General features: G+C 59.6%; 2 protein-coding genes, 1 long non-coding RNA gene and 1 pseudogene across 5 annotated transcripts in view; 1 reads left to right on the top strand and 3 right to left on the bottom strand.

The window, feature by feature from the left end:
- Nucleotides 1-18,324, top strand: part of LOC135288772 (collagen alpha-1(I) chain-like) — a 31,017-nt gene extending 12,693 nt beyond the window's left edge. The window contains exons 2-3 of one of the 3 annotated variants that reach the window (XR_010351715.1): nt 130-372; nt 17,622-18,324. The gene's annotated coding sequence lies outside the window, so the exon portion shown is untranslated. Of the gene's footprint in view, nt 1-129; nt 457-11,398; nt 12,090-17,621 lie in introns of those variants that run through there. The other 2 variants (XR_010351716.1, XM_064402168.1) reach the window with 2 other exon arrangements.
- On the bottom strand, nt 349-2,128 carry LOC135288791 (uncharacterized). The gene is made up of 2 exons (XR_010351721.1): nt 1,774-2,128; nt 349-1,168 (listed from the first exon to the last, which is right to left on the bottom strand). It is a non-coding gene; the product is annotated as an uncharacterized LOC135288791 (long non-coding RNA).
- On the bottom strand, nt 2,391-4,750 carry LOC135288776 (zinc finger protein 501-like). Its single transcript, XM_064402171.1, has 2 exons — nt 4,639-4,750; nt 2,391-4,040 (listed from the first exon to the last, which is right to left on the bottom strand). Exons 1-2 carry the CDS (start codon nt 4,733-4,735, stop codon nt 2,866-2,868), a joined length of 1,272 nt encoding a protein of 423 aa, XP_064258241.1. The 5' UTR covers nt 4,736-4,750; the 3' UTR covers nt 2,391-2,865.
- On the bottom strand, nt 7,651-21,947 carry LOC135288782 (zinc finger protein 850-like; annotated as a pseudogene).
- Nucleotides 21,948-21,957: the final 10 nt, after the last annotated feature.

Below are 21,957 nucleotides of genomic sequence, written 5' to 3' on the forward strand. Positions count from 1 at the left end.
CTCATCTCCCGCCTTCGCGCGGCTCGCACCCCCCGCCCCCGAACAGAACTCGCGCTCGGTCTCATTCCCGGAACGCAAGGAAAATTCCGAACGTATTTCCCGACACGGCAAGAGTTCCTTTCTTCCCAGAGGGAGCGGCGAAGGACTGCTCTCAAGTGCAGAGACGCTGACAGGGCCGGCAGAAAGCGGGGACGCGGCCCATGCTGGAAGCTGCTCCGGGTCGCAGCCTCCGGAGGAGCCGACACCGGAATCGTTCCCGAGAAAAGCACCGGGCGCTGCGGAAGGGAAGGAACTCTCAGGGGAGCCCGACACTGCCACGGAAAAGGACGGTGACTCGGGAGGCATTGCTTGGATTTCAAGGGTCTGAGCAAGGTACTTTGTTCTGTTGTTTGGAAATGTCTGTGTTACAGTCAGTTTGTTTAAAACACTCTAACAAAGCCCGGGAAACAGGCACGAGTCTGCTCCCTGTCTCGTCCTTTTGGAGAGAGAACAGATTATAGGTTTTTCTAGCTCATTTGATCCCAAAAAACAAAGGTAAAAGCAGACTGCAAGTCTATATTTTGAGTGTTTGCTTTTACCCAGACTATTAAGACTTTCAGTTTATTTTTTGAGATATCTGAACGTCTTTTATCCTGGAATATTTTCTCAAGCCGGTAAAAAACGTCCCATTCTGTTTTAGATAAATGATTTCCCATTTTTGTCACCCAGGAAGCCCCTAGACAAAGATTACTTACAAAGACATCAGATGCAGACAAAGAGGGGATGATACATTCCTCCTGTTTAACAACCTGGGCCTCCGCTGCCCGAGTTTTTCCAAGATTTCCTTTTCTATCCTAGTCTCACGTTCTGCTCACAGAGGGGCAGCGCTTGGCGTGGCCGTTTATACACAGACACGAGCGGAACGGGGCCACGCCTGAACAGCGCCGTGAGCTGTTCATTTCAGCAGCAGCAGCCCCAGTGCAGGGCTCTGGCAATGCATCCATGCCAGCAGCTCGCTGTCCACACAGCAGCCCCAGGAAACTTCATGTCTCAACACACTCTAAGACAGTCTCAGGCCCAGTTTCAGCCAATTCCATCGAGCAAAAGCATATTGACAGTAGTTCTGTCCAGCCACATGGAGCTTTGGTTAAAACAGTAGCAGCTTTTTCTCTCATACGATGCCTCATTTCTAAGAGAAAAAGCACAGAGCCCCATTCATATTTGACCTTCTAAATATTTACTAAAATAGACTTTTTGCAACTTAGAAAGTCAAACTGCACAGCTTTATTGTTCTAGTTCTCATGTCCTGACTACTGCCAATATATCTTTTCTGCTCCTTTAGCATTTCACTATCCTTACTGTCTCTGAGGCCTTTCTTTTTCCCAACTGTCCTAAAATCCTCGAATCCCATGGATTCCCACAATTGCCCCTCTCAGGCCAAGGGCGGAACCACACTGGGAGTGAGTAGGACTATGCTAGGGGTAGCTGGGAGAACTGGGAACACACTGGATGAAACTGGGAGCAACTGGGATCTTCCTGGCAGCAAATTGCGTCATCATAGGGAACCACTGGGAGTGACAGGGCTCATACTGGGAGTGACTGGGCTGATACTGGGAGCAGCCACTGCCGGCCCCGGGACCCCCCAAAAACACCCCCCGGGGACCCCCCGATGTCCCCCCGAGGGCCATCTGCGGCTGGGCTTGGGAGCCCTGCCAGCTGCAAACATCCCCCCAAAAAACCCCAAAGCCAGGGACCCCCCGGGATCTTTGGGCCGAGCTCCCCCTCCCCGGGCACCTGCGGGATGGGGGGCGATGCTCCCGGGGCTGCGGCGGCTTCAGGGAGCGCCAGGGCCACCAGATTCTCCCTCTGCTCTTCTGCTGCTGCTGCTGCTGCTGCTGCTCGGCCTCTTCCTCCCTCCCTCCTCCTCCTCCTGCCCCGTTCCCGAAGGCCGAACCGTGAGGGGAAAGGGGGCAAGGAAAGGGCGGAACCGTGAGGGGAAAGGGGGCAAGGAAAGGGCGGAACCGTGAGGGGAAAGGGGGCGAGGAAAGGGCGGAACCGTGAGGGGAAAGGGGGCAAGGAAAGGGCGGGAACCGTGAGGGGAAAGGGGGAGAGGAAAGGGCGGGAACCGTGAGGGGAAAGGGGGCAAGGAAAGGGCGGGAACCGTGAGGGGAAAGGGGGCAAGGAAAGGGCGGAACCGTGAGGGGAAAGGGGGCGAGGAAAGGGCGGAACCGTGAGGGGAAAGGGGGCAAGGAAAGAGCGGAACCGTGAGGGGAAAGGGGGCGAGGAAAGGGCCGAACCGTGAGGGGAAAGGGGCGGGCTCAGGCCAAGGGCGGCAACTGTGAGGGGACACTCTGGGAGGCGGCACTCTGCAAACACAACTGCACGGGACTGAGCATGGACGGGAGAGAAAGCAGTAAGTCTGAGAGTTTTATTTGCTACCAAATACATCTCACACCCCCAGCCCCACGCAATCCCTGTCCCTCCGCACTAAATTGGGATCCCACTTGTCCCAGTGTCATCCTAACCCCATGTCACCCTGGTGGCTTTGGAGTCGAGTGACTTTGTTGTGGTATTGAGTTGTTTGAGGTGGGAAGAAGCAAATCTCTGCTGCTATAGAGCCTTAATTCAACAATTGAGTTGTTCTCATGGGACTGAGTTTTTCTGAAGTAACAGACCCATCCCACTTGGCTTTTGGACTGCAAAGATTGAGAAGAGAAAAAAACATTAAGGCCAAACCAAAGGACAAGCATCCAGGTGTGTTCCCAGCATGGATCACAGGGAATGTGGGTCAGCAGGGCTGTGCCCAGCGTGGGTCCTGCAGTGGGGGATGGAGATGGAGCAGCGCACGAAGCTCTTCCCACACGCGGGGCACTCGCAGGGCTTCCCTCACCGGTGCCTCCGTTGGTGTTGGGTCAAGGTAGAGCTCTGGGAGAAGCTCTTCCCACACTCCCCACACTCGTAGGGCCTCTCCCCGGTGTGGATGCGCCGGTGGGCGACAAGGTTGGAGTTGTACCTGAATCCCTTCCCGCAGTCGGGGCACCTGAAGGGCCTCTCCTCTGTGTGAATGCGATAGTGCAGGAGGAGATGGGAGCTGGTCTGAAACTTCTTCCTGCATTTATCACACTCGTAGGGCCTCTCCCCAGTGTGGATGCGCCGGTGGCTGACCAGGGCGCAGTTCTGCCTGAATCCCTTCCCGCAGTCGGGGCAGAGGAAGGGCCTCTCCTCTGTGTGAGTCTGATAGTGCTGGAGGAGATTGGAGCTGCTCTGAAACCTCTTCCCACACTTGGAACACTCGTAGGGGTTCTCCCCAGTGTGGATCCTCTGGTGACTGATCAGATTGGAGCTGTGGCTGAAGCTCTTCCCACACGCCCCACACTCGTAGGGCCGTTCCCCAGTGTGGATCCTCTGGTGGCTGATCAGGTGGGAGCTCCGTCTGAAGCTCTTCCCACACTCCCCACACTCGTAGGGCCTCTCCCCAGTGTGGATCCTCAGGTGCTTGCTCAGGTGGGAGCTGTCTCTGAAGCTCTTCCCACACTCCCCACACTCGTAGGGCCTCTCCTCTGTGTGAATCCTCTGGTGGCTGATCAGGTGGGAGCTGCTTCTGAAGCTCTTCCCACACTCCCCACACTCATAGGGCCTCTCCCCACTGTGAATTTTCTGGTGTTTCATCAGGTTGGAGCTCAGGCTGAAGCTCTTCCCACACTCCCCACACTCGTAGGGTCTCTCCCCAGTGTGGCTCCTCTTGTGCCTGATCAGGTCGGATCTCCACCTGAAGCTCTTCCCACACTCCTCGCACGTGTGGGGCTTCTCCCCATCACGGAGCTGCTCACGGACCACCAGCTGCGAGCTCTGGCTCCATCTGCGGCCGCCTTCCCGGCCCAGGCTGGCTCTTTCCCCCTCAGATCCCCGCCAGCTGCGTTTGCAGCCCCTCCTCGTGCGGCATCTCCGGGGCTTTTCCTCCCCGTTGGCTTCCTGCGCCGTGGAGCCGCTCAAAACGGCCTCTGCCACCAGCTTCTGCCGCGGGGATTTGTCCTCCCTGCTCTCCATGCTCAGCTCCTGCTCTGGGGGAGGAAGGACAAGGACAGGATGGCATTTGCCTCCGGGCCACAGCCAAGGCCAAGGAGATGCCCCCAGGCTGTGCTGCCCTTTTATTTTCCAGCATCAGTCTCATTAATGGTCATGACAACGGGCAGATGCCAGCAGCTCCCATCACAGGCTGCAGACAAGGAATGTAATGTTAAAATTTACTTTAAAGTAGTGTTTTGCCCAATCACAGAAAGCAAAAGCACCCTGACAGCAGTTCTATCCAGGCACTATAAGCACACGGACCTCCAGTTCAAACAATGCTTATTAGAAATACAATACCTACTTGTAAACCTTAAAACACAATACACAGAGCTCCATAATGAAGCTTCAAACTTCCTAATATCTTGCTAGTTATACTTTTCTGCAGGTTAGGGAGTTATTCTCGATGAGTCTTAATACACTCACCATTGTTCTATTTCCCCTTACTAGCTACTTTTTATATAATATTTCTGCTGACCAATCTTACGGCTGCTGCACAGCTGAAATCACAATTCTACTGTCTCTGAGGCTTCTCTTTTGATGCTTTCCCCTCTGATTATAAGGATTCCCCAGAGGCACTGATTTCCTCCTCACCCGCCTGCATGTCCAGGGCCATCCTCCTCTTCCTCACAGCCTCCCGGGGGTTGGGAATGGGAGATCCTGGTTTGGGGAGAACAAGGGATGAGCACATTGAGATTGAAGGTCCCTCTGCCCGAGTCCATCCCCAGAACTCACCTGGGATCTGGGCTCCAGAAAAACCTCCCAAACACCAAGGTTCAGCCCTAAAAAGCCTCCCAGGAATTCCCCGTCCCTGCTCCCTCCCCTCTGCTGTTGGGGTTCCCCCTGGCCCAGCTGCTGGGGTCACGCTGGCATTGGGGTCCCCCTTGTCCTCGGTGCCCGCCCTCCCCAGGCTGCTGGCAGTGCCAGCAATGCCAAAAGCTGCCCCCTCTTCGCTCTGCCCATTCAGGGCTGCCGGGGCTTTTCGGGCTCCCTTCTGGGCTCCCTTCTCCCCTCATGCTCTGCTCCGGGCTGCAGGGGCTCCAAGGAGTCCCCCCTGCCCCTCTCCAGCCTCTGCAGGCTCCCGCCCATGGCGGCGCTCCCCCCTCTCTGGGCTCCCCGCTTTGGGCTCCTGGGGGACACAGGGCTCTGCTCCTCCAGGCTGCCTCTGCCGCCAGCCGCCACCGCCACCCCCCGATGTCCCCCCGAGGGGCCTTTTCCGCTCGGCCTCGCACTTCTTCATTCTCCAAACATCCCCCCAAAAAAACCCACCCCAGCCCAGGGACCCCCGGGATATCTGGGCCGAGCTCCCCCTCCCCGCTCACCTGCGCCATGGGGGCGATGATCCCACAGGTGGGGGCTGCGAATGCACGGAGGGCTCGGCCGCGTGCTTCCTCCTGCTCAGCCCGGACCCGCCTTTGGCCCTCCTCTTCCTCTTCCTCCCGCTCCTCCTCTGCCATCCCCCCGCCTCCTCCTCCCTGTGCCCGCCTCTCCGTCCTCCTCCTTCATCCCTGCCCTTGGCTCCCTCCTCCTCCTCCCGCAGCAGCAGCGACCCCCTCGCTGCCCCGTTCCCGGAGCCCTCGCAGCCCGCGGCAGGAGCGGGGCTGGAGCCGGCACAGCTCGGCACGGGCAGCGCGGGGCTCTCGGCTGCTCCCGGCCGCTGCGGAGAAGGGGGGAAGCCGGCCCGGGCAAAAGGAGAGGCAAACTGCGACAACTGGGGGCCCCCCATCCGAACTGGGCCTTGCTGGGGAGCCTGCCTGGGCACTGCCAGCCCTTGGGGCTCCTCTCGGCACAGCCGGGAGCGGGGAACGCTCAGAGGGCTGCGGGATCCCAGCGCTGGCAGCACTGCCAGGGACTGGGCTCTGCTGGGATCGCTCTGGGATCACACTGGGAGTGACTGGGACTATAGTGGGTATGTACTGACACCATGCTGGAATCATACTGGGTGCGTGGTGGTAGTGAGCAGGTGCCTGTGGGGGGCAACTGTGACCATGTTATTGGGAAATGGGATATACTGGGAGTGACTGGGATTATGCTGAGGATGGCTGGGAGCAGCTGTGAGCAACTGGGATCGTGCTGGGAGCAACTGGGAGTGACTGGCTGCATGCTGGGGGTGATTGGAAACTCCTGGTCTTCTGCTGGGATCCATTGGCATCATGCTGGAAGTGACAGGAATCTTACTGCCATCGTACTGGGAGTGACTGGGACTCTGCTGGGTTTGTACTGACTTCAGACTGGGATCAGACTGCCATGCCAGGGCAGTTTGTGATCACCCTGAGGGAGACTGGGATCATACTGGGAGTGGCTACAATCATCCTGGGATTAGAGTGGGTGTGATTGGACCCTGACTGGGCCTTACTGGGAGCTGCATGAACCATATACTGGGACTAACTGTGGATGTAATGAGAGGAACTGGGAGCGAATGGGAGAAATCTGGGGGCAAGTGAACCACGCTGAGGTAACTGGGAGTGTCTGGCAATGACTGCCCGAGTGTTCAGAGCAACTGGGATATACTGGGAAGGTTCTGAGACCATACGGGTGGTGACTGGGTCCAGACTGGGAGCCACTGGGAATGTGCTGTGGGAACCGGGAACACGCTGGAGGCAAGTGGGAATGAGTCGGGTCTGGCTGGGTGACACTGGGATCATCGTGGGAGTGATCAGGACTATGCTAGGGGCAAGTGGGAGAACTGGGAACACCCTGGATGACAATGGGAGCTACTGGGACTGTGCTGGGAGAAATCTGGATAATCATCAGGGGGGACTGGGAGGGACTGGCCCCTTCTGGGAGCAACTGGGTTCATGGAGGAAGGGAGGAGAAGTGACCAGGCTCACATGGGAGTGCCTGGGCTCATACTGGGAGCAACATGGGTACTGGAGAGAGTGAGGGGAAGTGCACAGGATCTTACTGAGAGCAACTGGGCTCACACTGGGAGTGACTGGGCTCATACTGGGGCAGCCACTGCCTGCCCCGGGACCCCCCGATGTCCCCCGAGGGCCATCTGCGGCTGGGCTTTGGAGCCCTGCCAGCTGCAAACATCCCCCCAAAAAACCCCAAAGCCAGGGACCCCCCGGGATCTTTGGGCCGAGCTCCCCCTCCCCGGGCACCTGCGGGATGGGGGGCGATGCTCCCGGGGCTGCGGCGGCTTCAGGGAGCGCCAGGGCCACCAGATTCTCCCTCTGCTCTTCTGCTGCTGCTGCTGCTGCTGCTGCTGCTCGGCCTCTTCCTCCCTCCCTCCTCCTCCTCCTGCCCCGTTCCCGAAGGCCGAACCGTGAGGGGAAAGGGGGCAAGGAAAGGGCGGAACCGTGAGGGGAAAGGGGGCAAGGAAAGGGCGGAACCGTGAGGGGAAAGGGGGCAAGGAAAGGGCGGAACCGTGAGGGGAAAGGGGGCGAGGAAAGGGCGGAACCGTGAGGGGAAAGGGGGCAAGGAAAGGGCGGAACCGTGAGGGGAAAGGGGGCAAGGAAAGGGCGGGAACCGTGAGGGGAAAGGGGGCAAGGAAAGGGCCGAACCGTGAGGGGAAAGGGGCGGGCTCAGGCCAAGGGCGGCAACTGTGAGGGGACACTCTGGGAGGCGGCACTCTGCAAACAGAACTGCACGGGACTGAGCATGGACGGGAGAGAAAGCAGTAAGTCTGAGAGTTTTATTTGCTATCAAATACATCCCACACCCCCAGCCCCACGCAATCCCCATCCCACCGTTCCAAATTGGGATCCCAGCTCTGCCAATCTGCTTTGAACCCCATCTCTCCCTCTCCGCTGTGGAGTCGACACCCTTTGGAGTTGGATTTAGACTTTTTGAGCTGGGAACAAGCAATCTCAGGTGGCGTCGAGCCTTTATTCAACAATTGAGTTGTTTTCAGTGGGACTGAGGTGTTCTGAAGCAACTGGTCGATGCCTCCTGGCTTTTGGACTGCATAGAGATTGAGAAGAGAAAAAAACATTAAGGCCAAACCAAAAAGTGGAGCAGCCAGATGTACTTCCAGCAGGGATCACAGGGAATGTGGGTCAGCAGGGCTGTGCCCAGCGTGGGTCCTGCAGTGGGGGATGGAGCTGGAGCAGCGCACGAAGCTCTTCCCACACTCGGGGCACTCGCAGGGCTTCCCTCACCGGTGCCCCCGTTGGTGTTGGGTCAAGGTAGAGCTCTGGGAGAAGCTCTTCCCACACTCCCCACACTCGTAGGGCCTCTCCCCGGTGTGGATGCGCCGGTGCGTGACAAGGGTGGAGTTGCGCTTGAATCCCTTCCCGCAGTCGGGGCACCTGAAGGGCCTCTCCTCTGTGTGAATGCGATAGTGCAGGAGGAGACTGGAGCTGCTCTGAAACCTCTTCCTGCATTTATCACACTCGTAGGGCCTCTCCCCAGTGTGGATGCGCCGGTGCCTGACCAGGGTGCAGTTCTGCCTGAATCCCTTCCCGCAGTCAGGGCAGAGGAATGGCCTCTCCTCAGTGTGACTCTGATAGTGCTGGAGGAGATTGGAGCTGCTCTGAAACCTCTTCCCACACTTGGAACACTCGTAGGGCCTCTCCCCAGTGTGGATCCTCTGGTGCTTGATCAGACCGGAGCTCTCTCTGAAGCTCTTCCCACACTCCCCACACTCGTAGGGTTTCTCCCCAGTGTGGATTCTCTGGTGGCTGATGAGACTGGAGCTCTGTGTGAAGCTCTTCCCACACTCCCCACACTCGTAGGGCCTCTCCCCAGTGTGGATCCTCTGGTGGCTGATCAGGTGGGAGCTGCTTCTGAAGCTCTTCCCACATTTCCCACACTCGTAGGGCCTCTCCCCAGTGTGGATCCTCTGGTGGCTGATCAGGTGGGAGCTGCTTCTGAAGCTCTTCCCACATTTCCCACACTCGTAGGGCCTCTCCCCACTGTGAATTTTCTGGTGTTTGATCAGGTTGGAGCTCAGGCTGAAGCTCTTCCCACACTCCCCACACTCGTAGGGTCTCTCCCCAGTGTGGCTCCTCTGGTGCCTGATCAGGCTGGATCTCCTCCTGAAGCTCTTCCCACACTCCTCGCACGTGTGGGGCTTCTCCCCATCACGGAGCTGCTCACGGACCACCAGCTGCGAGCTCTGGCTCCATCTGCGGCCGCCTTCCCGGCCCAGGCTGGCTCTTTCCCCCTCAGATCCCCGCCAGCTGCGTTTGCAGCCCCTCCTCGTGCGGCATCTCCGGGGCTTTTCCTCCCCGTTGGCTTCCTGCGCCGTGGAGCCGCTCAAAACGGCCTCTGCCACCAGCTTCTGCCGCGGGGATTTGTCCTCCCTGCTCTCCATGCTCAGCTCCTGCTCTGGGGGAGGAAGGACAAGGACAGGATGGCATTTGCCTCCGGGCCACAGGCAAGGCCAAGGAGATGCCCCCAGGCTGTGCTGCAGCCGGGGCCCTGCTGGGCTGGCAGATGGAGCAGCACAGAGGGCAAAGGGGCACTGACTTCCTCCTCACCTGCCTCCGTCTCCCGGGGCATCCTCCTCTTCCTCACAGCCTCCCAGGGGTTGGGAATGGGAGATCCTGGTTTGGGGAAAACAAGGGATGAGCACGTTGAGATTGAAGGTCCCTCTGCCCGAGTCCATCCCCAGAACTCACCGGCCATCGGGGCTCCAGAAAAACCTCCCAAACACCGAGGTTCAGCCCTAAAAAGCCTCCCAGGAATTCCCCGTCCCTGCTCCCTCCCCTCTGCTGTTGGGGTTCCCCCTGGCCCAGCTGCTGGGGTCACGCTGGCATTGGGGTCCCCCTTGTCCTCGGTGCCCGCCCTCCCCAGGCTGCTGGCAGTGCCAGCAATGCCAAAAGCTGCCCCCTCTTCGCTCTGCCCATTCAGGGCTGCCGGGGCTTTTCGGGCTCCCTTCTGGGCTCCCTTCTCCCCTCATGCTCTGCTCCGGGCTGCAGGGGCTCCAAGGAGTCCCCCCTGCCCCTCTCCAGCCTCTGCAGGCTCCCGCCCATGGCGGCGCTCCCCCCTCTCTGGGCTCCCCGCTTTGGGCTCCTGGGGGACACAGGGCTCTGCTCCTCCAGGCTGCCTCTGCCGCCAGCCGCCACCGCCACCCCCCGATGTCCCCCCGAGGGGCCTTTTCCGCTCGGCCTCGCACTTCTTCATTCTCCAAACATCCCCCCAAAAAAACCCACCCCAGCCCAGGGACCCCCGGGATATCTGGGCCGAGCTCCCCCTCCCCGCTCACCTGCGCCATGGGGGCGATGATCCCACAGGTGGGGGCTGCGAATGCACGGAGGGCTCGGCCGCGTGCTTCCTCCTGCTCAGCCTGGACCCGCCTTTGGCCCTCCTCTTCCTCTTCCTCCCGCTCCTCCTCTGCCATCCCCCCGCCTCCTCCTCCTCCTCCTCCTCCTCCTCCTCCTCCTCCTCCTCCTCCTCCTCCTCCCTGTGCCCGCCTCTCCCTCCTCCTCCTTCATCGCTGCCCTTGGCTCCCTCCTCCTCCTCCCGCAGCAGCAGCGACCCCCTCGCTGCCCCGTTCCCGGAGCCCTCGCAGCCCGCGGCAGGAGCGGGGCTGGAGCCGGCACAGCTCGGCACGGGCAGCGCGGGGCTCTCGGCTGCTCCCGGCCGCTGCGGAGAAGGGGGGAAGCCGGCCCGGGCCAAAGGAGAGGCAAACTGCGACAACTGGGGGCCCCCCATCCGAACTGGGCCTTGCTGGGGAGCCTGCCTGGCCACTGCCAGCCCTTGGGGCTCCTCTCGGCACAGCCGGGAGCGGGGAACGCTCAGAGGGCTGCGGGATCCCAGCGCTGGCAGCACTGCCAGGGACTGGGCTCCACTGGGATCGCTCTGGGACTGACTGGGGCTGTACTGGGTTGGTGCTGACATCGCACTGGGATCATTCTGCCATCGCAGGGCAGACTGACCGCACTCACGGACACTGGGATCATACTGGGATTACACTGTGATCATGCTGGGACTGAGTAGGAGCCTGCAGGGGGCAGATCAGACCATGTTAGGGTCAAATGGGATATACTGGGAGTGACTGGGATGGTGCTGAAGGTGACTGCAGCAGCTCTGAACAACTGGGATCATGCTGGGTGCTACTGTAAGCAACTGGGATTGTGCTGAGGGTGACTGGGAGTAGCTGTGAGTAACAGGGATAACGCTGGGAGCAACTGGGAGTGACTGGCTGCATGCTGGGGGGGATTGGAAACATCGGGGCTTCTACTGGGATCATGCTGGAGGTGACTGGGATCGTACTGGCCGTGAGTGCGAATCACTGAGGCTGACCTGGAGTGGTTGGCAGCAAATGGGATCATGCTGGAAGGAACTGGGGAGGTGCTGGAGGGAACTGGGGTACACTGGGAGATACTGGGAGTGACTGGAATGAAGGTGAGGCTGAAAGAGAGCAACTGGAACCATGCAGAGAAAAACTGGTTTATTCTGGCAGCAACTGGGAGCAACTGGGGCCATATTTGGATCCTACTGGCAGTGACTGGACTAAGCCTGGGAGTATCTGGGAGTGACTGGGAGGAGACCCTGCACATCATCCCCCATACTGGGCCTGACTGGGAGCAAATGGCATCATACTGGGACTGACTGGGTTCATCTAGGAAGCAACTGGAACCGTGCTGGAGGCAGCTGGGACCATACTGGGAGAGACTGGAAGCAAGTGGCATTATACTGGGAGCACACTGGTAATGAGGAGGAGTATGCTAGGGGCAACTGGGAGAACTGGGAACACACTGGCTGAAAGTGGGAGGAACTGGCAGCAACTGCCACCGTGCTGGGGGCAAATTGCATCATCATAGGGAACGACTGGGAGTGACTGGGCTCATACTGGAAGCAACTGGGATGCTGCAGAGAGTGAGGGGAAATGACCCTTTTCTCACTGGGAGCAACTGGGATCATCCAGGCACTGAGGGGCAGTGACCAGGATTATACTGGGAGCAACTGGGATGACCCAGGCACTGAGGGGAAGTGACCAGGATTATACTGGGAGCAACTGGGATGATACTGGCAGCAAGTGGGATCCGGCAGAGAGTGAGGGGAAGTGACCAGGCTCCTACTGGGAGTGAGTGGTCTCATACTGGGAGTGCTGAGGAAACTGGAAGCACATGGGGGGACCAACTGGGCTCATACTGGGAGTGCTGAGGAAACTGGAAGCACACGGGGGCACCAACTGGGCTCATACTGGGAGTGCTGAGGAGACTGGAAGCACACGGGGGCACCTATCGATGCACGGGCGAGCCCCGATGGAGGGGAGAGAATGATGCATCTGACTCCAGCAGCAGAAGGCTAAATAATGACTTTGTTATTCTGTACTGTACTTGTTGCCTCTAAACTGAATCTGCCTTGCCCTCAGCCTCGCTCACAAGGGCACAGAGCTGCGCTCATCTCCTGACTCTCTCGGGACTGTCTCGTGACAGCCCGACACACACACACCTTCTTGGCCCTGCCAGGCCAAGGCAACAAAACATCCTCGCTCTGGAGAAACCACCTCCACAGTGCATTCTACTGCAGCACCACAGGCGAGATAAGAATTATGTTGTCTGTCTTCCCTGCTCGATTCACAGCTTCTCTCTGTTCAGAGGGCAAGGGAATAGCACAGGGACCAGCTGGGCTCAAACTGGGAGTGACTGGGCTGATACTGGGAGCAGCCACTGCCGGCCCCGGGACCCCCCAAAAACACCTCCCGGGGAGCCCCGATGTCCCCCCGAGGGCCATCTGCGGCTGGGCTTGGGAGCCCTGCCAGCTGCAAACGTCCCCCAAAAAACCCCAAAGCCAGGGACCCCCCGGGATCTTTGGGCCGAGCTCCCCCTCCCCGGGCACCTGCGGGATGGGGGGCGATGCTCCCGGGGCTGCGGCGGCTTCAGGGAGCGCCAGGGCCACGAGATTCTCCCTCTGCTCTTCTGCTGCTGCTGCTGCTGCTGCTGCTCGGCCTCTTCCTCCCTCCCTCCTCCTCCTCCTGCCCCGTTCCCGAAGGCCGAACCGTGAGGGGAAAGGGGGCAAGGAAAGGGCGGAACCGTGAGGGGAAAGGGGGCGAGGAAAGGGCGGAACCGTGAGGGGAAAGGGGGCGAGGAAAGGGCGGAATCGTGAGGGGAAAGGGGGCAAGGAAAGGGCGGAACCGTGAGGGGAAAGGGGGCAAGGAAAGGGCGGAACCGTGAGGGGAAAGGGGGCGAGGAAAGGGCGGAACCGTGAGGGGAAAGGGGGCAAGGAAAGGGCGGGAACCGTGAGGGGAAAGGGGCGGGCTCAGGCCGAGGGCGGCAACTGTGAGGGGACACTCTGGGAGGCGGCACTCTGCAAACAGAACTGCACGGGACTGAGCATGGACCGGAGAGAAAGCAGTAAGTCTGAGAGTTTTATTTGCTATCAAATACATCTCACACACCCAGCCCCACGCAATCCCCGTCCCTCCGCACTAAATTGGGATCCCACTTGTCCCAGTGTCATCTAAGCCCATGTCACCCTGGTGGCTTTGGAGTCGAGGAACTTTGTTGTGGGATTGAGTTGTTTGAGGTAGGAAGAAGCAAATCTCTGCTGCTATAGAGCCTTAATTCAACAATTGAGTTGTTTTCAGTGGGACTGAGTTGTTCTGAAGTAACAGACCCATCCCACTTGGCTTTTGGACTGCAAAGATTGAGAAGAGAAAAAAACATTAAGGCCAAACCAAAAGGACGAGCAGCCAGGTGTGTTCCCAGCATGGATCACAGGGAATGTGGGTCAGCAGGGCTGTGCCCAGCGTGGGTCCTGCAGTGGGGGATGGAGCTGGAGCAGCGCACGAAGCTCTTCCCGCACTCGGGGCACTCGCAGGGCTTCCCTCACCGGTGCCTCCGTTGGTGTTGGGTCAAGTGAGAGCTCTGGGAGAAGCTCTTCCCACACTCCCCACACTCGTAGGGCCTCTCCCCAGTGTGGATGCGCCGGTGGGTGACGAGGGTGGAGTTGTGCTTGAATCCCTTCCCGCAGTGGGGGCACCTGAAGGGCCTCTCCTCTGTGTGAATGCGATAGTGCCGGAGGAGATGGGAGCAGGTCTGAAACCTCTTCCTGCATTTATCACACTCGTAGGGCCTCTCCCCAGTGTGGATGCGCCGGTGGGTGACCAGGGTGCCGTTCTGCCTGAATCCCTTCCCGCAGTCAGGGCAGAGGAAGGGCCTCTCCTCTGTGTGACTCTGATAGTGCTGGAGGAGACTGGAGCTGGTCTGAAACCTCTTCCCACACTTGGAACACTCGTAGGGCCTCTCCCCAGTGTGGATCCTCTGGTGCTTGATCAGACCGGAGCTCTCTCTGAAGCTCTTCCCACACTCCCCACACTCGTAGGGTTTCTCCCCAGTGTGGATTCTCTGGTGGCTGATGACACTGGAGCTCTGTGTGAAGCTCTTCCCACACTCCCCACACTCGTAGGGCCTCTCCCCAGTGTGGATCCTCTGGTGGCTGATCAGGTGGGAGCTGCTTCTGAAGCTCTTCCCACATTTCCCACACTCGTAGGGCCTCTCCCCAGTGTGGATCCTCTGGTGCGTGATCAGGTGGGAGCTGCTTCTGAAGCTCTTCCCACATTTCCCACACTCATAGGGCCTCTCCCCACTGTGAATTTTCTGGTGTTTGATCAGGTTGGAGCTCAGGCTGAAGCTCTTCCCACACTCCCCACACTCGTAGGGTCTCTCCCCAGTGTGGCTCCTCTGGTGCCTGATCAGGCTGGATCTCCTCCTGAAGCTCTTCCCACACTCCTCGCACGTGTGGGGCTTCTCCCCATCACGGAGCTGCTCACGGACCACCAGCTGCGAGCTCTGGCTCCATCTGCGGCCGCCTTCCCGGCCCAGGCTGGCTCTTTCCCCCTCAGATCCCCGCCAGCTGCGTTTGCAGCCCCTCCTCGTGCGGCATCTCCGGGGCTTTTCCTCCCCGTTGGCTTCCTGCGCCGTGGAGCCGCTCAAAACGGCCTCTGCCACCAGCTTCTGCCGCGGGGATTTGTCCTCCCTGCTCTCCATGCTCAGCTCCTGCTCTGGGGGAGGAAGGACAAGGACAGGATGGCATTTGCCTCCGGGCCACAGGCAAGGCCAAGGAGATGCCCCCAGGCTGTGCTGCCCTTTTATTTTCCAGCATCAGTCTCATTAATGGTCATGACAATCTCAGATGCCAGCAGCTCCCATCACAGGCAGCAGACAAAGAACTTAATGTTAAAATTTACTTTAAAGTGTTTTGCCCAATCACAGAAAGCAAAAGCACCCTGACAGCAGTTCTATCCAGGCACTATAAGCACACGGACCTCCAGTTCAAACAATGCTTATTTCAAATACAATACCTACTTGTAAACCTTAAAACACAATACACAGAGCTCCATAATGAAGCTTCAAACTTCCTAATATCTTGCTAGTTATACTTTTCTGCAGATTAGGGAATTATTCTCGATGAGCGTTAATACACTCACCATTGTTCTATTTCCCCTTACTGGCTACTTTTTATAGAATATTTCTGCTGACCAATCTTACGGCTGCTGCACAGCTGAAATCACAATTCTACTGTCTCTGAGGTTTCTCTTTTGGTGCTTTCCCCTCTGATTATAAGGATTCCCCAGAGGCACTGACTTCCTCCTCACCCGCCTGCATGTCCAGGGCCATCCTCCTCTTCCTCACAGCCTCCCGGGGGTTGGGAATGGGAGATCCTGGTTTGGGGAAAACAAGCGATGAGCACGTTGAGATTGAAGTTCCCTCTGCCCGAGTCCATCCCCAGAACTCACCGGCCATTGGGGCTCCAGAAAAACCTCCCAAACACCGAGGTTGAGCCCTAAAAAGCCTCCCAGGAATTCCCCGTCCCTGCTCCCTCCCCTCTGCTGTTGGGGTTCCCCCTGGCCCAGCTGCTGGGGTCACGCTGGCATTGGGGTCCCCCTTGTCCTCGGTGCCCGCCCTCCCCAGGCTGCTGGCAGTGCCAGCAATGCCAAAAGCTGCCCCCTCTTCGCTCTGCCCATTCAGGGCTGCCGGGGCTTTTCGGGCTCCCTTCTGGGCTCCCTTCTCCCCTCATGCTCTGCTCCGGGCTGCAGGGGCTCCAAGGAGTCCCCCCTGCCCCTCTCCAGCCTCTGCAGGCTCCCGCCCATGGCGGCGCTCCCCCCTCTCTGGGCTCCCCACTTTGGGCTCCTGGGGGACACAGGGCTCTGCTCCTCCAGGCTGCCTCTGCCGCCAGCCGCCACCGCCACCCCCCGATGTCCCCCCGAGGGGCCTTTTCCGCTCGGCCTCGCACTTCTTCATTCTCCAAACATCCCCCCAAAAAAACCCACCCCAGCCCAGGGACCCCCGGGATATCTGGGCCGAGCTCCCCCTCCCCGCTCACCTGCGCCATGGGGGGCGATGATCCCACAGGTGGGGGCTGCGAATGCACGGAGGGCTCGGCCGCGTGCTTCCTCCTGCTCAGCCTGGACCCGCCTTTGGCCCTCCTCTTCCTCTTCCTCCCGCTCCTCCTCCTCCTCCTCCTCCTCCTCCCTGTGCCCGCCTCTCCGTCCTCCTTCATCCCTGCCCTTGGCTCCCTCCTCCTCCTCCCGCAGCAGCAGCGACCCCCTCGCTGCCCCGTTCCCGGAGCCCTCGCAGCCCGCGGCAGGAGCGGGGCTGGAGCCGGCACAGCTCGGCACGGGCAGCGCGGGGCTCTCGGCTGCTCCCGGCCGCTGCGGAGAAGGGGGGAAGCCGGCCCGGGCCAAAGGAGAGGCAAACTGCGACAACTGGGGGCCCCCCATCCAAACTGGGCCTTGCTGGGGAGCCTGCCTGGGCACTGCCAGCCCTTGGGGCTCCTCTCGGCACAGTCGGGAGCGGGGAACGCTCAGAGGGCTGCGGGATCCCAGCGCTGGCAGCACTGCCAGGAACTGGGCCCGACTGGGATCGCTCTGGGATCACACTGGGAGTGACTGGGACTATAGTGGGGATGGACTGACACCATGCCGGAATCATACTGGGTGCGTGCTGGTAGTGAGCAGGTGCCTGTGGGGGGCAACTGTGACCATGTTATTGGGAAATGGGATATACTGGGAGTGACTGGGATTATGCTGAGGATGGCTGGGAGCAGCTGTGAGCAACTGGGATCGTGCTGGGAGCAACTGGGAGTGACTGGCTGCATGCTGGGGGTGATTGGAAACTACTGGTCTTCTGCTGGAATCCATTGGCATCATGCTGGAAGTGACAGGAATCTTGCTGCCATCGTACTGGGAGTGACTGGGACTCTGCTGGGTTTGTACTGACTTCAGACTGGGATCAGGCTGCCATGCCAGGGCAGTCTGTGATCACCCTGAGGGAGACTGGGATCATACTGGGAGTGGCTACAATCATCCTGGGATTAGAGTGGGCGTGACTGGACCCTGACTGGGCCTTACTGGGAGCTGCATGAACCATATACTGGGACTAACTGTGGACATATTGAGAGGAAGTGGGAGCAACTGGGAGAAATCTGGGAGCAAGTGAACCATGCTGAGGTGAGTGGGAGTGCCTGGCAATGACTGCCAGAATGTTCAGGGCAACTGGGATATACTGGGAGTGTCTCAAACCATGCGGGTGGTGACTGGGACCAGACTGGGAGCCATTGGGAATGTGCTGGGGGAACTGGGAACACGCTGGAGGCGAGTGGGAATGACTCGGCTCTGGCTGGGTGCCAGTGTCTGTCCGAACTTTCCCTCATTCTTTGCCTCTCGATCGTCATGAAAGCTGAGGCCACCGGGGAAAGGAAAAGATCCTGCTCTGAAAATCCAGGTCTGACTGGTCCACCAAGGCAAATTACTGTCTCCGGGTGTGTTTGCTCAGCCCATGGAGCACTGCACCCGAGAAGGGGCAGCGAGCTCTCCTTCGCCTGCATCACTTAGCAGCGCTGGCCCTGGAATTTCTCCACCCTCCTGGCTTGGCTGCACTTTCTCTCTGCAATGACCTCCTCGGGGGTCACCCCCAAAGGAGCCTCCCTTCCCGTACATCAAGCACCGTGGCAGATGGACTGAGATGGGAGAAGGTTCTCCCTCGAGGACTGACACATGCCACCCCTACGTGGAAAAGCCCCCTCCTCTTCCCTAAAGACTGAGGCTGAAATCCCCACCGTAGGGTGGGGGCAGGCGTGGGTGGGGAAGGCCAGGTAACCAAAGCAAGTTTGCAAGCGACCGCTGGACCGAGGGGACGATGGTTCTTGCCTACTGCTGATGGACTTTCTGTACCAGGCCTACTGCTGATGGAATTTTGGTACCCTTTCTCAACAGACTATTTTGAAATGTGTCCCCTTGCCCCAGTAAAAAAGGACTATAAAAGAGGTTAGAGCTGACTGGTCCCCTTGAGATCTCCCCTGACGTGAGGACGGCAGGCTCCGTCGCCTGGACTTTGAAGGATCCCACGTCTGCTAGCTATACACCTCCTTTCTTTTCCTCTCTCTTTTTTTTTTATCCCTATTCTTTCCCTTTCTTCATTCCCCTTCTCCCTAATGCATTTTGCTGTGGTTATTCAATAAAAATAGGTATGTTTGGATTTTTACTGCAAAACCCCCTTGTCGTGACAGTTTTTGCACCCTGAGATCAGTGAAAAGAACCTTCACAAGTCACGTCCTTAGGACGGATCGTGTCACTGGGAGACACTGGGATCACAGTGGGAGAGATTAGGACTAGGGTAGGGGCAACTGGCACAACTGGGAACACACTGGATGACATTGGGAGGAACTGGGAGCAAGTGGGACTGTGCTGGGAGAAAACTGCAGCATCATGGGGGAGGACTGGAAGGGACTGGCCCCTTCTGGGAGCAACTGGGATCATGCACTAAATGGGAACTGACGAGGATCATACTGGGAGTGACTGGGCTGATACTGGGGCAGCCACTGCCAGCCCCGGGACCCCCCAAAAACACCTCCCGGGGACCCCCCGATGTCCCCCCGAGGGCCATCTGCGGCTGGGCTTGGGAGCCCTGCCAGCTGCAAACATCCCCCCAAAAAACCCCAAAGCCAGGGACCCCCCGGGATCTTTGGGCCGAGCTCCCCCTCCCCGGGCACCTGCGGGATGGGGGGCGATGCTCCCGGGGCTGCGGCGGCTTCAGGGAGCGCCAGGGCCACGAGATTCTCCCTCTGCTCTTCTGCTGCTGCTGCTGCTGCTGCTGCTCGGCCTCTTCCTCCCTCCCTCCTCCTCCTCCTGCCCCGTTCCCGAAGGCCGAACCGTGAGGGGAAAGGGGGCAAGGAAAGGGCGGAACCGTGAGGGGAAAGGGGGCGAGGAAAGGGCGGAACCGTGAGGGGAAAGGGGCGGGCTCAGGCCGAGGGCGGCAACTGTGAGGGGACACTCTGGGAGGCGGCACTCTGCAAACAGAACTGCACGGCACTGAGCATGGACGGGAGAGAAAGCAGTAAGTCTGAGAGTTTTATTTGCTATCAAATACATCCCACACCCCCAGCCCCACGCAATCCCCATCCCACCGCTCCAAATTGGGATCCCACCTCTGCCAATCTGCTTTGAACCCCATCTCGCCCTCTCCGCTGTGGAGTCGACACCCTTTGGAGTTGGATTTAGACTTTTTGAGCTGGGAACAAGCAATCTCAGGTGGCGTCGAGCCTTTATTCAACAATTCCCTTGTTTTCAGTGGGACTGAGGTGTTCTGAAGCAACTGGTCGATGCCTCCTGGCTTTTGGACTGCATAGAGATTGAGAAGAGAAAAAAACATTAAGGCCAAACCAAAAGGACGAGCAGCCAGGTGTGCTCCCATCATGGATCACAGGGAATGTGGGTCTGCAGGCCTGTGCCCAGCGTGGGTCCTGCAGTGGGGGATGGAGCTGGAGCAGCGCACGAAGCTCTTCCCGCACTCGGGGCACTCGCAGGGCTTCCCTCACCGGTGCCTCCGTTGGTGTTGGGTCAAGGTAGATCTGTAAGAGAAGCTCTTCCCACACTCCCCACACTCGTAGGGCCTCTCCCCAGTGTGGATGCGCCGGTGGGTGACGAGGGTGGAGTTGTGCTTGAATCCCTTCCCGCAGTCGGGGCAGCTGAAGGGCCTCTCCTCTCTGTGAATGCGATAGTGCCGGAGGAGATGGGAGCTGGTCTGAAACCTCTTCCTGCATTTATCACACTCGTAGGGCCTCTCCCCAGTGTGGATGCGCCGGTGGCTGACCAGGGTGGAATTCTGCCTGAATCCCTTCCCGCAGTCAGGGCAGAGGAATGGCCTCTCCTCTGTGTGAGTCTGATAGTGCCGGAAGAGAATGGAGCTGCTCTGAAACCTCTTCCCACACTTGGAACACTCGTAGGGCCTCTCCCCAGTGTGGATCCTCTGGTGACTGATCAGACTGGAGCTGTGGCTGAAGCTCTTCCCACACTCCCCACACTCGTAGGGCCGTTCCCCAGTGTGGATCACTTGGTGGCTGATCAGGTGGGAGCTCCGTCTGAAGCTCTTCCCACACTCCCCACACTCGTAGGGTTTCTCCCCAGTGTGGCTCCTCTTGTGCAGGATCAGCTCGGAGCTCCGGCTGAAGTTTTTCCCACACTCCCCACACTCGTGGGGCCTCTCCCCTGTGTGGATCCTCTGGTGGATGATCAGGTGGCTGTTCCTCCTGAAGCTCTTCCCACACTCCTCGCACGTGTGGGGCTTCTCCCCATCACGGAGCTGCTCACGGACCACCAGCTGCGAGCTCTGGCTCCATCTGCGGCCGCCTTCCCGGCCCAGGCTGGCTCTTTCCCCCTCAGATCCCCGCCAGCTGCGTTTGCAGCCCCTCCTCGTGCGGCATCTCCGGGGCTTTTCCTCCCCGTTGGCTTCCTGCGCCGTGGAGCCGCTCAAAACGGCCTCTGCCACCAGCTTCTGCCGCGGGGATTTGTCCTCCCTGCTCTCCATGCTCAGCTCCTGCTCTGGGGGAGGAAGGACAAGGACAGGATGGCATTTGCCTCCGGGCCACAGGCAAGGCCAAGGAGATGCCCCCAGGCTGTCCTGCAGCCGGGGCCCTGCTGGGCTGGCAGATGGAGCAGCACAGAGGCCAAAGGGGCACTGACTTCCTCCTCACCTGCCTCCGTCTCCTGGGGCATCCTCCTCTTCCTCACAGCCTCCCGGGGGTTGGGAATGGGAGATCCTGGTTTGGGGAAAACAAGGGATGAGCACGTTGAGATTGAAGGTCCCTCTGCCCGAGTCCATCTCTAGAACTCACCGGCCATCGGGGCTCCAGAAAAACCTCCCAAACACCGAGGTTGAGCCCTAAAAAGCCTCCCAGGAATTCCCCGTCCCTGCTCCCTCCCCTCTGCTGTTGGGGTTCCCCCTGGCCCAGCTGCTGGGGTCACGCTGGCATTGGGGTCCCCCTTGTCCTCGGTGCCCGCCCTCCCCAGGCTGCTGGCAGTGCCAGCAATGCCAAAAGCTGCCCCCTCTTCGCTCTGCCCATCCAGGGCTGCCGGGGCTTTTCGGGCTCCCTTCTGGGCTCCCTTCTCCCCTCATGCTCTGCTCCGGGCTGCAGGGGCTCCAAGGAGTCCCCCCTGCCCCTCTCCAGCCTCTGCAGGCTCCCGCCCATGGCGGCGCTCCCCCCTCTCTGGGCTCCCCGCTTTGGGCTCCTGGGGGACACAGGGCTCTGCTCCTCCAGGCTGCCTCTGCCGCCAGCCGCCACCGCCACCCCCCGATGTCCCCCCGAGGGGCCTTTTCCGCTCAGCCTCGCACTTCTTCATTCTCCAAACATCCCCCCAAAAAACCCACCCCAGCCCAGGGACCCCCGGGATATCTGGGCCGAGCTCCCCCTCCCCGCTCACCTGCGCCATGGGGGCGATGATCCCACAGGTGGGGGCTGCGAGTGCACGGAGGGCTCGGCCGCGTGCTTCCTCCTGCTCAGCCTGGACCCGCCTTTGGCCCTCCTCTTCCTCTTCCTCCCGCTCTTCCTCCCGCTCCTCCTCCGCCATCCCGCCTCTTTCTCGTCCTCTGTCCTATCCCCGCCTCCTTCTGTTCCATCCCTCCTCTTCTCTCATTCCTCCTCCTCCTTAACCCCACCTCCTTCTCCTCCTCCCTCCTCCTCCTCCTCCATTCCTCCTCAAGGAAAGGGAGGGGAGCCACAACCCTCCCCAGGACTCCC

The sequence above is a fragment of the Passer domesticus genome, chromosome 35 (assembly GCF_036417665.1).
Source record: "Passer domesticus isolate bPasDom1 chromosome 35, bPasDom1.hap1, whole genome shotgun sequence".
In the NCBI taxonomy this organism is placed as follows: Eukaryota; Metazoa; Chordata; class Aves; order Passeriformes; family Passeridae; genus Passer; species Passer domesticus.